The sequence below is a fragment of the Eriocheir sinensis genome, chromosome 1, assembly GCF_024679095.1.
Source record: "Eriocheir sinensis breed Jianghai 21 chromosome 1, ASM2467909v1, whole genome shotgun sequence".
Lineage (NCBI taxonomy): Eukaryota > Metazoa > Arthropoda > Malacostraca > Decapoda > Varunidae > Eriocheir > Eriocheir sinensis.
The window spans coordinates 12,545,669-12,563,348 of NC_066509.1; the positions used below are offsets into that span (position 1 = coordinate 12,545,669).

At 44.6% G+C, this 17,680-nt stretch overlaps 1 protein-coding gene across 1 annotated transcript in view; it reads left to right on the top strand.

Moving 5' to 3' along the window:
* Nucleotides 1–8,778: 8,778 nt before the first annotated feature.
* LOC126995157 (irregular chiasm C-roughest protein-like) overlaps nt 8,779–17,680 on the top strand; it is a 122,096-nt gene continuing 113,194 nt past the window's right edge. Inside the window, exon 1 of the mRNA XM_050854445.1 lies at nt 8,779–9,392. Coding sequence (XP_050710402.1) covers nt 9,348–9,392 — 45 coding nt within the window. The 5' untranslated portion in view covers nt 8,779–9,347. The remainder of the gene's footprint in view (nt 9,393–17,680) is intronic.

Sequence of the window (17,680 nt, forward strand, 5' to 3'; positions counted from 1 at the left end):
CTAGCGTTTCCTTTACTTTTTCCATTGTTTCATTCCCTCCGCGCCTTTCCTTGTCATGACACCCTCGGGAAGGCACATTAAGTTTTCCGCCGCCTTTCTTCATGCCCTTGAGGCGCCGGAGTAGCCGTTCTCTTTCCAGAAAACCCGAGGGATCATGAACCCTCAGGCCTTATGGGTGAGAGTTTTAAGCGCCGCCTGCCCAGGATGGAGACAGCTGGGACGTCGATTTGCGCCCCTGACGTCCCCTTCCCTCCTTCCGCACGCCCACTGCCTCGAAACTGCCTCACGTTACCCATTACACGGAAGGTTTTGCTGAGAGTCTGAATACGGAGGACTACAGTGAGAGGAACAGGTTTTCTTTTTCTGTTACTTTGTTTTTAGCAGGTAAAAGACAACAGTTAAATGAAAACAAACACAAAACACCCACATCATGCTACTCCTACTAACAAACAACGAGGTCACAATTAAAATAAAATCCAGGTTCGGTCTGAGGTACCTTAATCATTCCATTTCAAAACACAGGAAATAGATCAAGAGCTCAAACTAAACAAAATACGCCCACGCGACGCTGCTCCTGGAAAAATAATGATTGCCAACGTCATATCGAATTGAATCAAATAAATCATGCTAGTTCCCTCTTTAAATAGTTTATGAGAAATGGATCAAATTCTAAAAAGATAAGATAGAAGTAACATGCTGTTCCTATAAAAAAAACAGTAGTCAATAAGCAGTATCAGAGTTTTTTGTTAGGGTTTATGATTTTACCGTTTACCGTTGATGAGGTATCAGGCCCCGCTCCACTGTCAGCGCAGCGCTCCGCATGGCAGTCAACAATTAGTCTATGATGTTAGCCTCAACAATAATCCTCGATATGCACTTATTCACAACGTCGTAGTGAGTGAGTCTTAATTTCTTTCAAGGAAAGCCTACTGATGTCCTCTTAATAAATATGGCATCATTATAGTCACTTGGCCATGTTGTGGTTCGTGTTAATCACAATATCATTTCTTTTTACAGTATCACAAATATCCATTACTTCATTTTCCATTAATCTGATATTTTCTTTATAGTATCACAATCTAATGTCCAACGAATATTTCCAACTCACTGAACATTTAACACTCAATTTATCTTCGAGTCTTAAACACCAATTAATAACCATGATCGGTTATTTTACGAACTCTCTCAAATTTCAGTCTGAAGGACTACACAACACTGGCCATTCGCTGAGTGGTTGATTTCAGGCTTCTTGTACCTCACACAATTTATGCATTTCTTTTCAGCCATGGCGCACTCCTTTGATTTATAATCCCCGGGACATTTGAAACATTTTTTGGGCTTCTCCATTGGTTTTGGCAGTACAGTTGGCCTCAAGATGGCCGTATCTTTGACAATGCATGGTAACATATGATTGCATGGTATCTGTCTCTCACAGTATACACTCCCATTATAGTTTTATCTTGTCATGATTTTTATGAATCAACTCTCTAACAGTTGGATCACATGTCAAAATATAGTGCATTGTACCAACAGCACCTGGCTTGCAAAATTTTTCTCAATTTTCCCCTCAATTCCTGGAATCGAGTATTTAACAATGTCTCAATTATCTTATCCCCGGTCTCCTCCTTATGCATATTGCAGAGCATGATCTTTGGCCTTAATTTTCCCACACTTTTTGAACTAACTTGCTCTACATTTTCTAATTTCTGAGTTGCTTCATTCCTTATATTCTCATCATCAAAGTTCATAACAATGTTACCTCAATTCGTGAATCTTGAATCAGTAATATGAATGCCTTGTAATGCCTGGGAAACTTCATTTTTCATCTCAGTAGCCTTTTTTCCTTGATCAGAGACCTTCACGACAAGGAGATGCTTCTTCCTCCTCCGTTTTGCTACATCAACCCAGCTGGCGCCAGCCGACTTTGTCTTGTAAGCGCAAAGCACATCCGCCACCTCGCCCAACTTCTCTTTCCCACTGAGTGCCCGAGTTTCAACTTCATCTTTCACAACTGATATTTCTTTAGATAATTCTTGCTTGAATTCATCCAATTTTTCCACAATGTTGGTTGCTAAAGATGCCTTGTGTAAGCATGGCGAACACACCCAGTTCTTTTTGGGTATATTATCCTGCTTGACCCCTGTCAGATGAGCACACTTCACATGACACCACTTAGGGCACAAACAGCATGCAATCCACTTATCGCCTGAATAGTCTTCACAGACGCAACACACGTCTCTCAATAAGATAAATGATGTACAAAGTACCATCATGTAAATGGGTGTGAATGTCTTTCAATTATGGCAACAAATAGTTCTATCAATAATAGGATAAACAAATAGGCATTAAAATATTTCCTCCGAACCACCTCTCAAACCCTTTCGGTGTCCTCTCTCTCTCATGGTCTCTCATGACCTGCCCTCACAGCACGGGCGGGATTCCCATGTGGTTACCCGGTCCTGCAGTCGGTCAGTTGTTTGATTTATTTATTCAACATTATTCGGTCAGTTATTTATCGGATTTTTCCAAAAGTTAAAGTCTGAGGTGATTATCTAAATCAGTGGTTACCAACCTTTTTGTTCTTCTGTACCCCTTGGGCATTTTTATAGGTTCCCATGTACCCCTAAAATTTTAGGATAAAAACGATGAAATTGTAATATTTTGATATTATTTTATAATGAAATCTGTATGTGTAGACTGATGAGATAATTTAAATAGTTTTGCTTACTAAAATGAGGAAATTGAAAAAAAAAACATTGTGCAATTTGAATGCAGATTACAACACCATGTATGGTACAGTAGTGGTTATTCTCTCGGACCCAATGTACCCCCTAAAAAGTGCAAATGTACCACCTGGGGTACATGTACCCCAGGTTGGGAACCCCTGATCGAAATGATGTTCTTATGTCTATTTGGTGACTATATGCGAATCCGTTTTAGATATTTTGATAACGGACAGAAAAAAAACGGACAAACACAGACAACGACGGGAACATTATCGCCTTCCTACGATGCACGTGATAATGAATGATAGAGGTAAATTAAGGGGCATACACTGAAGTTACCCGCGACGCCGGTGCTCATCTCCGTCACATTGACCCTTGAGCCAGTGGCGGGTAATAACCCATTCATTACCCCGGGACGCAGGGTCAGTGTGATATCCGGGTTGCCACAGTTTGCCTCCTCTACGTTTCCTCAGGTGCCCATTTAACCAAGAAGATGGACTATTTCCAAGTACATACATACATAAAAGCGAATGATTATATATTTTCAAGGCTGAGAAGAAATAATTATAACAAAAGCAGAGTCGTCAGAATGTTACATGTTTACGTATTTCATCATCCATCAGTAAAATATCAAAATTATTTATAGTCCCGGAAAATAAAAGTATAAAATTCATTGCTCTCCAAGCTGCCTCACTCCATCGACCCTATTTTTTTCGCCCTATTTTTTTTTTTTTTTTCAGCAGAGAACGTAACATATTTGGTGTGGTCCCTTTTCTGTGATGTCAGCAGACCCTGTTTGACGACAATTAAAGGAGATCCTCTGACCCTTATTGGTTATTTTGCCTTTTGTTGGAGAGAGAGAGAGAGAATGTGTGTGTGTGGTAGTGTGTGTGTGTGTGTGTGTGGGGGGGGGGGGGGAATGACTGCGTGTGTCCATTAAAAAATCCCTTACGGCCAACCTGTAATATTTAATAGGGCCGTGCTTGTAGGTGTCCGTTAGCCGGCGTGTTTCAGTGATTAGCCTCAGCGTTGCGTCGTCCATTATGGCGGAATGTGGCGAGTCTGAGGCGCCGCTAATGTGCAACACTGTGGGTCCCCTACAGGAGAAGAGGCATCGTCGTTGCGTTCGTCCGTCAAACAGTGTAGCTTAAAAACTTATAACAAACATTGATATTCCGGAAAAACATATATATATATATATATATATATATATATATATATATATATATATATATATATATATATATATATATATATATATATCTTCCATAATTCACAACACTAAATAGCGTTCGTAAAATTCCCTGTTGTGCGTCTGTCATGTCATGTTCATAAGAAAACGGCAACGTCTTTCCCTACTTTACCCTCACAGTGTGGCTCATAACTTGATCTAACACTCATGTCCCGGAAAACTTTAAGGTTGCGTAGTTTTTTTAACACTGCATCGTGGTTATTAGGAGTGAGTCTTTTCTTTCCGAACGTCCGTCAAACAGTGTGGCTTAAAAATTATATTCAAACACCGAAGGAAAAATATATATTGCATAATTTTCGCCTTCACGGCGCGTCCTGGCCTTGCTGTCAACACGAAAGGTCCCGAGGATAATATTTCTTGGTAAGTGCTTTGAGACTTTCACTTCACAGATAGAAAATCATATAAAAGGTCGCCGCCTCCACTCTCAGGACACAAATTCAAAGAAAAAGCAGGAATCAGCGACACAGACTTTCAGACACGCCCTCTACTTGATGTGGCCTCGTTTAGAGTGGCAGCTGATGAGGTGTGTGTAAGGGGTTGGTTCCTTCAAGGGTAGATAGGAATGGAAAGGATCGAAGGGCGGAATGAGTGCACTGGTAACGGAGACACGGTATGAGGATGTTGGCTTCTTTATTACGCTGATACCCGGCAAGATAACTGAAAAAAACTGCAACGAGTAAAAAAAAAATATATATATCGTCAGCTTTCTGTATACCCCAAATTCCCCTTGCCACCCCAACCTCCCTCTATCCACAGTGACCACGCCTCCTTTCATCCCTCACTTCCCTGCCCATCCATCCTTTCTCTCCTCCTCCCACCCTCACGTTTTCACAGATAATATCTCCTTTAGAATAGCTGCTACCACCACCACCATCTCCCTGCGTGCTTCTTTCCATTAACACCATCATCATCATCCCCTCATTCACTATTATCTACATCCACATCATCACCATCAGCAGCACCACCAGCACCATCATCTCTACATCTGAGGTCATGATCCAAATAAAGAGACTCAATGCCCGACTTTCTCTCTCCTGCCTGACCCAGAACACTTTGTTTTCCTCCGAGCCTCCACCCACCAGGACCTCTCACCCCTTGCCTCCCTCGCTCCAAATCCTCCTCTTCCTCTTCCTCCTCCTCCTCCTTCTCTCTCTCTCTCTCTCTCTCTCTCTCTCTCTCTCTCTCTCTCTCTCTCTCTCTCTCTCTCTCTCTCTCTCTCTCTCTCTCTCTCTCTCTCTCTCTCTCTCTCTCTCTCTCTCTCTCTCTCTCTCTCTCTCAATAATAATAATAATAATAATAATAATAATAATAATAATAATAATAATAATAATAATAATAATAATAATAATAATAATAATAATAATAATAATAATAATAATCACGATAATCCATGAGCCCATGCAGTTTCATTCACATCACACAACGGTTCATTGAAAAGTATAAAGGAGCAACTAATTGAACGGCTTTCCTTTACCATTAGTCAGTTGTAATCTATCAGTGCGTGATTTCTACCGAATCACACGTTTTAAAGCAGCCAGCAGGCATTGGGTCCATCATGGGCTGTCTTTTGTGTCTCTCCCTCGGCTGCTGAACACACACACACACACACACACTCACACACACATGGAGGCAAGGAGCTCAGACGGTCACAGATAAACTCATAACAAAACACATGCACCTCGATTAAGATTCTTCGTTGATTCCCGTCGAGCCTCAAGAATACAGAGCGAGGCAGCCGAATACACTCCATTGTACGCACGCTGTTTTACGGTAAAGTCCCGTCCTTCGCATGGGCCAGGCATGAATGAGTTGTAAATTTGCGACGAGTTCCATGGAGGCATCGCTTCATTTGCTTCCTTTGTCAAGACGCAGAGATCGCGCTCGAGAGTCGCCGGACAAAGAATGTCAACTCTTAATCTTGTCTCCCGGCGGGGCGAGGAGCGTCCCCGGGGCATCCAGGTGCTTCCTTTATGTGCAACAGTATTCTTCGCAGACCCGAGGAACGATGGCATTAATTAAATAAGGCAATATTCCCGCAGGTAAACTGGAGAGGAGAAGGGAGGAGGGTACGGACAGTACGGAGTGTAAAATGAAGGAGGTGAGGAAAGATGATAAAGAAGAAAAAGAAGAAGAAGAAGAAGAAGAAGAAGAAGAAGAAGAAGAAGAAGAAGAAGAAGCAGAAGCAGAAAAAGAAGAAGAAGAAGAAGAGGAAGAAGAAGAACTGGATGCCACCAGGTCTACGGAATCAACCAGCCGCGCGTGTTCGTGCTTTTTTGTCCAATTTCTGCCCCCTCCTCCTCCTCCTCCTCCTCCTCCTCCTCCTTTCAGTGCGTCAACGCCACCATTAGGAAAGATGCCCTGATAGCACCAGTATATAATGGCTGCCTCGGGATAAGCCAACATACTTCGGCATGCTCTTCATTGTTTCTATGTTTGCATGTTTTCCGCTCCTGCACGCACACCCCGTCCCGACTCGACCCGACCCGCCCCGCCGTGCCCCGTTCCGTTCCGCCCCGCCCCGCCCCACACCAACCCGCCTTGCCCGCTCCTCGCTGCCCCGTCGCGCCCCGCCCGCAACAATACCATCTCGCTAACGAGGCTACTAATTATAACAGTGTTCCCTGACGCGAAGAAAACGACGCTGACACTGGACAGACAGACAGACAGACGGACAGACAGACAGACGGACAAACAGACAGACATACTTTAAACACTATCAAATTCTTCATATTCATGAGGTAAAATTATGCTCGGAAAGTTATATTTTCCTTTTGTTTTTTGTTTGAAATTATCACATTACTGTAAACAATACTGTCTCGCTGGCAAAAATATATATGAAGAAAAACTACGAGGGTGAACCAACAAAAGAGGAGAAAATGGAAACGAGATGAAGAAAAATAGGAGTGAGAAAGGGGATGGAGGAGGAGGAGGAGGAGGAGGAGGAGGAGGAGGAGGAGGAGGAGGAGGAGGAGGAAGGAGAGGAAGGATGAAGGAGGAAGGAGAGGAAGAAGAACAACAAGAACAAGAAGAAGAACAAGAACAAGAACAAGAACAAGAAGAACAAGAACAAGAAAAAGAAGAAAAGAAAAAAACAGGAGAGGCAAATAACACCTAATACCAGCCAAGTAGATGAGGAAGTGGAATAGGCATGCGAGTGTACAATAAGGAAGCCCTCCACCCCGCCATTGAATAGGGAAGAAGTGGAAAGGGACACAAAGAAGGGTGGAGGGGGAGAAAGGGAGGCAGCGAGGGAGGTGGAAGAAAGAGAGGCAAGGCTGTAGACGAGCCTTGGAGGTGATAACTGTTGGGGGAGGAACGAAAGTTGGGTGGAGGGAAGAAGTGGGCGGAGGGAGAGAGAGGGAGGCAGGGAGGAAGAGAGGGAGGTAAGGTGTTTGGCAGAGGAGAAGAGAAAGAGGGAGGGTGAGGGCGGTGGTGGCGGTGGGCGGAGGCGTCGGAGCACGGTCGGAGGCTGCGGAGGGAGGAAGGAAGAGGAGGGAGGGAGATGAGGGGGAAGAGGGAGGGCGAGGGTGGTGGTTGGGCGGGCGGGGGAGGGGGCCGGCGGAGGTCAGAGCCCCGTGGCCACCATTATCATACCTGGGGCGGCCACCGGGCTCCTCACCGCTCTGCTTCATGACCTTAACGGGGGAACGAGTCTTGCTTGACGCTCCGCCGGGCCACCTTCCCTTGTTCCTTCCCTCTTCCTGCGATACTGATGCCCCCTCCCTTCCCCCCCCCCTCTCTCTCTCTCTCTCTCTCTCTCTCTCTCTCTCTCTCTCTCTCTCTCTCTCTCTCTCTCTCTCTCTCTCTCTCTCTCTCTCTCTCTCTCTCTCTCTCTCTCTCTCTCTCTCTCTCTCTCTCTCTCTCTCTCTCTCTCTCTCTCTCTCTCTCTCTCTCTCAATACTTCTATAATAGTTGCCATTCTTCTTCCTCAGCCCTCCCTTCCTCGCTTCTTTATCTATTCCTCTCTCTGCATCCTGTTGATTCTCTCTCTCTCTCTCTCTCTCTCTCTCTCTCTCTCTCTCTCTCTCTCTCTCTCTCTCTCTCTCTCTCTCTCTCTCTCTCTCTCTCCATTTTCCTAGTTTCAGAAATCTATAATTTTTCATGTTTCCTGTCGCTGAACATATGTCGATTCTTTCCTCCTCCTGTTTGTCATTTTCATATTTATTCGGTCAAGAAATTTTCTTCTCCGGAGCCAAGGATGCTGACTTGGCGCTTTCCGTTCATGCACCTGCAATTCCTCCTCTGTTTATTACTGCTGAGCTCCACTCGCTTCCTGCTCCTTGGTACACAATTTACGGTAATTTTCGTCGTTCGTCCCTATATCACTGAAGTTTCCCCGTGACCCCCTTCCATATACAGCCTCGCGACGAGATGAGATGTTCTTGCGGCGTGTCTGTGTGTGTCGCCGCAGCGTCATCGTCAGGCTTTTTTCCCGAGCCTCAGTTCCGGCAGCAAGAGGCATTTCATGTGCACGGAGGCTGCGCGGGTACTGAGGGAGGCAGGTGAAGACAATTAGCGACGAGGTGATGGGCATGCCAGGGCGGAACCCAGGGCACGAGTTCGGAGGTTAGAGGGCAGGTGAAACAGGCGACGAGGAAGAAGAGGAAGGAGGAAGAAGCGGTAGCTGGGTGGGGACAGCGGAGGCAACGGGGGAAGAGGAGGAGGCAGGGAAGTGGGTGGAAGAGGAGAGACGCCAGGGGCACTGGTGGAGGCAGAAGTAGTAGTAGTAGTAGTGGTGGTAGTAGAAGTGGTGGTGATGGTGGCGGCGGCGAGAAGTGAGTCTGCCGCCACTAGACTAGAGGAGTAGTGCTGCGCTGTGCTCGCCAGGCGAGGCCACAAACCCCGCCCCCCCTCCTTAGTGTATCTGTGACCATCGAGGAGGGAGGACGTGACCCGCTCGCTCCTGACTCGCTCTCTCCTTACCTGTCCGCGGCCCGCGCTCACAGCAAGGGGAAGCTTGAGTCTCGTGTGCGATTTTGTGTTTCCAGCATCTCACAGCCACACACCAGATTGTCATAGTGTCTTGAGAACCGTTTGCTATCGAGTTTAACAATGAAATCAAGACGCAAATATGTTTAGTGGCACGTGTATTACTACGGTCTCAAGTGGAAAGCTCTTGGCGATGAAAAGAAAGACTATGAAACCCAGCTGTATGTCATAACCCAGGAGCCACTGAAGTGTTCAGGAGGTGAACGGAGGAGATAATAACAAGAAACCTGGAAATTATATCCATCGCTCACTAGTATAGCGAGTGTGGAACAAGTGGACAGGTGGAGTGGCTCAGAATCCGGGAAAGTACTTCTGGGAGCGGCAGTGATATGTTTTTGATATAAGTGAAGCGCAGAACGAAGCGACGAGGATTTGCTTGAATGGTTGCTTCAGTTCGCCGCCTCAGCCTCGTCGATCAGTCCAAGGTAAGGCACAGAAACAGACAGACTGACGCACCACCACCTGCTAATCTGCCTCCGTGTTTGCCGTGGCTATCTTATTGACAGTGCGTCTGTGGGCCGATATGCATCTCGGTGTTTTACGAGGAAGACAATGGCTCACAGAACCTCGTAAGTTAGACGCCAGAATCGATAAGTAAACATTGCAAAGAGGTGGTGTTGTTGGGGAGTAACTCTGCGGCGGGAGCGCTCCACCTTACCTTTGTGCCTCGCCATCCCTGCTATGGTATCTTTTTGTGTTTCTTGTTGGTTGGTTGGTTGGTTTTCAAATTCTACTTGTATCAGCCTATTCCGCCTCCATCCAAGTTTTCAGAGTTAACACTTTTTACACACTGCCTAGTATTTCCAGCCTTTCACTCAGCATCAGGTTTCGCGCAAAAGACAGTACTTGGGTGATATTTTTCACATTGTGGCGAAAGAAATATAAAATAAACTCGAAACAAGAAAATGAAAGTGAATGGGAATATTGATTACACATGCCTCATAACAAACTCGAGAAAATAACAGCTGATATTTATTGCTATTATCATTATCTTTATTATTATTTTCATTATCTTTATCATCATTATTATTATTACCATTATTATTATTATTCGCCTCTGTGTTTGTATTAAAGCCCGCACTATTAGAGGAAAAAATCTAGATGCATTTCATCAATAGCAAGTATTTACGACACGGACGTAAACATGAAAAGAAGACTCACACATATCAAACTTCTCTCGCGCAGCATCACTCCTCCACCGCGGCACTGACATGTAATAACATATATGTACATTTTTTCCAAAGTTACGATATTACGTGTCTCCACGAGTGATGGTGGGCGTTAGGCGAGCAGCAGGCGAGGGTGAAGAAGGGAGTGTGTGGCTGCGAGAGTGAGGACCTGAGAGGCAGAGGGATGATGCTTGATGCTGTTTCGAGACCATACAACGAGGGAAGGGTGCGTGCAGGGAGGGCTCTGATGTCACCCACGGGGACGAGATGCACCAAAGTAATGACAGGTGGAAGCGAAAGGGAAGATTAAAGAATGGAGGCGCTGTGAAAGATGACGTGTTTGGTGACCATAGAACGAAGGAGGAAGGGAGCTTGCAGGAGGGGGTTAGCCGTCACACACGGGGACCAGATGCATCAAAGAAATGACAGGTGGAAACGAGAGAAAAAGAAGGAAGGGGGAGATATGAAAAATGGCGAAAGGTGGAAGGAAAGAATGAAGGGGGAAAAGAAGTACTGGTAAAATAAAAGCGGTAAAAAGAAAATAAAAAGTTAAAGAAAGAGAGTTGCCCCAAATAAGGGCGTATGAGACATGGACAGGTGGGAGTGAGAGGAGAGAATACGGAAGGGATGAAACACAAAAGATGATGCAAAATGGAATAGAGAAACGAAGGGAGAAGAAGAAATGGCGAAATAAAAGTGGCATAAGAGATAGAAATAAACGTAAAGGGAGTGAGTTGCCCCAAATAAGGACGTTTGAGACATGAACTGCATAAAAAACAGACAGACACGAGACACTTATTCTCTATGCAACACACACGAGTCTGGAGGAGGAAAAAAGTAAAAAGAGATATTTTCATACGTTTGTTTCGCAGTGCAGCATTTTTTCAAGGGTGAGGAACAGACTACAACAACAACAACAACAACAACAACAATGAACCAGCCGGCCAAACAAACAAGCGGTGAGGCCAAGTGAGGGTTGGGAAAACAGGAAATTAAGGGAATATTTTTTTTTTCATCCCTCCACCCATTACGTCGCCGCGAGATGAATATTATAACCATCGAAGTTTCTTAAAATAATCTAATAACGTCCTTCTTTTATCTCCGCATCAGAAAAACACTGCGATTAAACTTCCTGAAGACGCGGCTCTCATTAAGGATTAGTTGAGGCGAGGCATTACAAAAAACAAAACAACATCCATTAAGCCCTCCTCGACTCCCCCCCCCCCCCCTTCCCCCACCTCACGAAGAAACCTGATGCCCTCGGAAAACTAAATAAACAAGAGAGCAAACACTGTGGATGCCATGCCTTTTATTGTGGATGAGTGTCCGTGTCTCTGTACGAAGGGTGATGACGTGACTATGCATCATCAGAGCGAGGCTTACAATGAAGATAACGTAACGACGATCTGCGCCCAACATAACACAACAGGAAACGAGACAGCCTTTGTGTATGAGTGTTTGTGTCTGTCTTCGTACAAAAGAGTGAAAACAAGACACAGATGACAAGAATCCATAGTCAGAGCGAGGCATACAATGGAACAAGAAGAAACTCTATCCCCCTCTGAGTAAAAGAAGTAGATATAGTACCATTATTGTTTCTGTGTATGTTTACGATTAAAGGGATAGATAGAGGAGACGAGAGGAAGCATGGCAACATCGAGATATACAAAGAGGATGATAAAATGAAAATCTGAACCCAACGCAACTCAGCAGGAGGCGAGGGAACGAGAGCCAAATGGAGGCATCCCGTCTGTGCCGTGTCACTCCTCGTGTGGCTGACCAATGGCCTGGAATGACCACCTCACAGTGAAGCCGTCGCCGCCGCGTCCAGGGCCGGGCGACACTTACTGGACTTACGAGCACTTTGACGAGAATCTGTGATGGTGAAGCGAGGCGGGCGGACTGCGTGGACTGTGGCCCGGGAAAATGCACAACAATATAAGGAATCTTTAAGAGGGCTGTCAGTCTACAATTGTCAGCTCCACAGTTCACCATCTGCCCCCCTCCCATCTTCGTCCATAAATATATCCATAAATCAGTCTATCTCTCGACGGGGAAATAAACAAAAATGTGAAGGATGTAAGACTATGAGGGTACGTAGCCAAAACATTGCAGCTCCTGAGGACTACTTATACTACATCTGCTTTCGTCCATATGCAAACAATACAGCACAACAATATGAAACTATAGGAGGCCAGTCAGTCCATGCTCAGGGCAGCCCCATGCATCAGCCGCCCTCCCCGTACATAAATCAATCCAACTTCCATTTGACACTTTTACCTTTATACTAATTTCTGACACAACTTAATTCCTGTCTATTGTTTATATACGTTATCAATGGTAGCACGATATCGTAGGTCTTAAAGGACATCTATCCAAAATAAAGGGTTATATGGAGCGAAATGAAAAGTATATGATTAAATTTTACGCCTGTACTGACTCCCCTTTGACAACAGCACTTCATAATGCCCTTGTGTTACTTCGCTCTAAGAGAGAAGTTCGTGTATTATAACGTATCATTGGCACAGCAAATCCTTGAGGAAAGAGAAAAGAAAAAAGTATGGTGCGTGCGTGTTCCAGATGAAGAAAAATGACACCCACTTGTGGTTGAGCAACTTTTCTCTCTCTCTCTCTCTCTCTCTCTCTCTCTCTCTCTCTCTCTCTCTCTCTCTCTCTCTCTCTCTCTCTCTCTCTCTCTCTCTCTCTCTCTCTCTCTCTCTCTCTCTCTCTCTCTCTCTCTCTCTCTCTCTCTCTCTCTCTCTCTCGTCCGAGGGTTAACGAGTCATGTGACCTTTAATGTTACCAACTAACACGGATTCTACGTTGTCAAGAGTTATCAAACTATTTTTCCACGCTGATACTCTCCCTTTATTCTTGTTTATTTTCTACAGGGGCGCGGCGATTGACAGATATATGAAAGATTTTTATAGATTACCTTTTGTCTAACATTTTATTATGACTGAATATTTCCGCTATATATTTTTTGATACTTAGATAGACATATCCTAGTTATTACAGACAAATTCAGAATAAAGAATAAATATCAAGTAAAAATAACACTATTCAAAATGACTGCATGTTACTGTAAGGTATAGACGAGAAACATAACAAGGACATGTTTTTTTTTTTTTTTTTTTACAAACTGCCTCAATTTTTTGCTTCTTTAAATGATTAGAGAAAAATTAAATTAGCTTTTGCTCTTTCATTCAATTATCCTTCTGTGCTACGATAGAGCCACATGTGACAGGCAATGTTTTCTTTCCTCCGTCTGACACAATTTGCAGTAAAAAAGGAAGAAAATAAGATCCCATTCTTTGGGGATTGAAGAGCGCCTTGTTCTCAGTGGCTCTCGAGACGTCCCGTGGAATATAAAGCCTCTCAAGATTTCGCTGAGCTTGAGGTATTTAATGACACTGACCTAAAACACCTTTATGAACGACATGGGGACCATATCAAAACTTGTGTTTACAATATACCCCAAACGAAGTCTTGTACTCCCGAGACAACAAAGTTTGTTTGATAATCAACATATTCCGTGTTGTCGCTCAGGGGGGAACAAAGGAACTGTTATACACACTCCAACACAAATTAAACAAAAACAAAGGGGGAGTGGCGGGGCGGGAAGGGTCACGAGTTTGAAGTTGCCCTTTAAGCCGCGGATGAAGGTGTCACAACAGCCCCTCGAGGGACGTAGTAATGCTGATCAACAAGTGGACTCCAGTGGATCATGAGCGTGGATCAACCGTGAGAGAAAGTCGTAAACCAAGATATTGAAATGCCATGTTTTGTGCCGGACTCAACAGGTGTCGGGGAGCACAAAAAGGCGGACATACCACTGCGAAGGGTGCATACCGCAGATTTTCTTCCTTGCATTCCCTAATATATGACCCATTTTTCCCTCGACAGCTAATACGGACTTTGGTATTATTCTGCATACGGTTACAACATTCCAACTGTGTGTGTGTGTGTGTGTGTGTGTGTGTGTGTGTGTGTGTGTGTGTGTGTGTGTGTGTGTGTGTGTGTGTGTGTGTGTGTGTGTGTGTGTGTGTGTGTGTGTGTGTGTATGTGTGTGTGTGTGTGTGTGTGTGTGTGTGTGTGTGTGTGTTGTACAGCAGGAATTCTAACGGCATTTTTTTTCATAATAGTCTTGTATTTGTGCGAGACTGAGGGACTCACGCTCACTCGCGCCCGGCTGAACAGTGATGTAAACGTTCAATAACAGCTGCCAGACGGACCCCTGTTGACAGTGCACACTCTCCTGCTCCTCCCGGGTGGCGCGACCTTCATCCCTTTACTTTACTTTCGCCTCCAGGCCCTTTCCCTCACCCACTCCCCAAGGCGACCCACCCACACCAGCGCTACACTCCTGACCTTCACAACCTGCCCTTTGCTTTATCCCTCAAATCCCTCCTACTCTCTCTCTCCTCTCCCTGACATCACTTCTACTCCACCCCCGGGTTCTTCTATTCTTCCTCCTCATTCTGTTCTATAATTTTTTTCCTTTTAATTTTCATCCTGTTCTATCTTTTATTATCTACTATTCCGCCTGCGTCCCTTATTCTACTTACATTACCACCAACTCCCCCTACTCCTCTGACTTCGTTCCTACCTGTTTCTTCTTCTCTGTTTACCTCAATCTTTACCTATCTCTTCTTTTAACTCCCTCCACATTTCATTATCCTCCTCCTTATACTCAACCACTATCTGATCTTCGTTCTCTTTGTTCTCCTTCTAACACACTATCTCAACCCCACCCCCCACCCTTCCCACCTCCTCCTCCTTCTCCTCCTTCCCCTCCTCTTCTCCGTCTACATGCATCATTCCTGCTTGCCCCCGTTCGAATGCATTACTGGCATCCTTCCGAGCCTCTTTTTTCCCCGCCACTCACTCACTTGGCTCGCTCTGTCCAAACATGCCAACACTTCATGCCGACAAAAGGGCTTTTCACACCTGGATGAAAATAAGCATAATTAAGGCCCTTGATATTCACTCGTGACCTTGATCTCCCGAGAGCACCCAATTCCCTCAAGAGTCACTCATGAATGGAGAGTCTAATGCAATTAAGACATGGAAAACGAGTACTTCTGAGTGCATTTCATGTTCTTGTATTTTTTTTCCCTTGACAGAGTAAGTTGTGTAGCACGAGCATCGATAATAACGGTGATGTATTTACAGGTTATCGTTCTTACGCGTGCGCGCGCACACACACACACACACACACACACACACACACACACATGCACGAACGATAGGTAGGTGCACTGTAGCAACGATAAATCTTGAGATACGGCACGGAGTCATGAGACCGTAAAGAGTTGGAGCTCCCACGCCGAAGAGAGACTCGATAAATTCAGATGCAGTGTCCCTTTGACCATAAGAGACTCAATAAAATAGGAGATAACGTCTGCTCCTTCTCCCTCCCCGGACTCAAAGGCTCGGCGCTGGCTGGCCCGTGAGTCGCCGGCTGCTCCCTCCTATTTCCCTTTATCTGTCTCGGGCCCTGAGCCACGCCGGGGCGAGGGGAGCCCGGGCGGCGTTTTCCTTGACTTTTTTTTATACTAGTTTCTGTTTCTGGCGGCTCCTTCTTCTCTCTCTCTCTCTCTCTCTCTCTCTCTCTCTCTCTCTCTCTCTCTCTCTCTCTCTCTCTCTCTCTCTCTCTCTCTCTCTCTCTCTCTCTCTCTCTCTCTCTCTCTCTCTCTCTCTTGACACACACACACACACACACACACACACACGGACACTCATTTTCCATTGTCGCGTCTGCATAAATTACGTAATGCTTTTGTTTTCCGTGACCCGAGGGTGCGCAGCATAATGCAGGCGCGGCCCACTAATGCTGCCTAAACACCCTCGACTTGTCAAGCAAACTAAAGCATCGCAGCAACATGACAACGCCCTCCATAAACACGCGTTCGTTATTCACTCCATTGTCCGGGCCATTCAAAGTTTCCGTCGGTATTAGTCGCTGATACTAGTGAGTGGTTCTTAAATAATGATGTTTGCCTCCTAACCTGATTTGTTTTTTTTTTCGACAATGCTCTAAATAAAAACGCGTCACTTATTCACTCCATTGTCCAGGCCATTCAAAGTTTCCGTCGGCATTAGTCGCTGATCCTCGTGATTGCTCTCCCGAATAACTGTTTTCTTCACCTGATTTTTCTTATTGTTTTACTTTTCAGCTTCCGTAGAAAAATATAAAAAACGGGTTAGTATTCGTTCCATTATACTGTTACGTTGAAAGACTCCATCACAAACTGTTCCGTATCAAGACATAGATATGTGTGTTTGTTTGTGTTCTCAATATCTTGGTGCTTTCTTTTCATCGGATGCTTTTTTTTATTTATTTGTATACATCTGTTGATTCATCTTCGTTGCTCCTCTTCTTGTGTCCTCCATAAATCTCTCACTCCCGTCTCCTGTGTTCAAAGTAATAACATTCTTCTCCTCCTCCTCCTCCTCCTCCTCCTCCCGATTTTACTTTATTGGTTCCTTTGTCTTAGTCTTTCCTACATGTTTTTTTCGTGTCTGTTATTTGCAACGAGATACGTCCCATATTATCTGGAGAGAGAGAGAGAGAGAGAGAGAGAGAGAGAGAGAGAGAGAGAGAGAGATGAAGCAAACGGAATAATACAGTCGTTTATTTAGCTTGCAACATTCAATATTTCAGTGAATCACACGGACACAATTGCGCCAAGGACAACAATACCAACGGCAACACGAACACCAATAATAATAACCGTGATAACAATAACTACAGTACAAGAACAGTGACAACAACAACAACAACAACTGCATGCACAATAACAGCACTAGTAGAGGAAACAACAACAAAACATAAGAGGACATTGAATACCATAACCATCAAGAGAAACAGCAACAACAACGACAACAACAGTAATAGTAGTAATCATAGCGAGACTGAAAAAAATGAGAAAATCGATTGGAAAAAAATTAATTAAAAAACAGAAAAAGATAATCGAAAACCTGATTTCTCTCCCATCTTTTTGCTTGCCACTAAACGTTCCTTCTTCCTTTCGCTTTTTCTTTTGGTTTATCCGTTTTTTTTTGTCATTTTTTTCAATTTATTATTTATTTGCTTACACACTACATGCACTCTCTTAATGATTAATAAATTTCATTGTTATCTCTCTCTCTCTCTCTCTCTCTCTCTCTCTCTCTCTCTCTCTCTCTCTCTCTCTCTCTCTCTCTCTCTCTCTCTCTCTCTCTCTCTCTCTCTCTCTCTCTCTCTCTCTCTCTCTCTCTCTCTCTCTCTCTCTCTCTCTTCTTTTTGATATGCATATTTAATCTACTCTCTTTTCTTTCACTATATCATCGCCTATCCTCTTTCCTGCTGTCTTCTCCCTCCATTAGCTCTAAATCTCCCTCTCGCTCTCCTACCCTCCCTTTTAACCTCCCTCCCTCACCCTCCTACCACGCCCCCTCTCCCCTTCTCTTTTCGTTCTTCGTCTAACTCTCTCCTTTCCCATCTCACCTCCTTCCCTCCCTCCTCACCTCGCCTCCTTTCCCACCTCACTTCCCTCCCT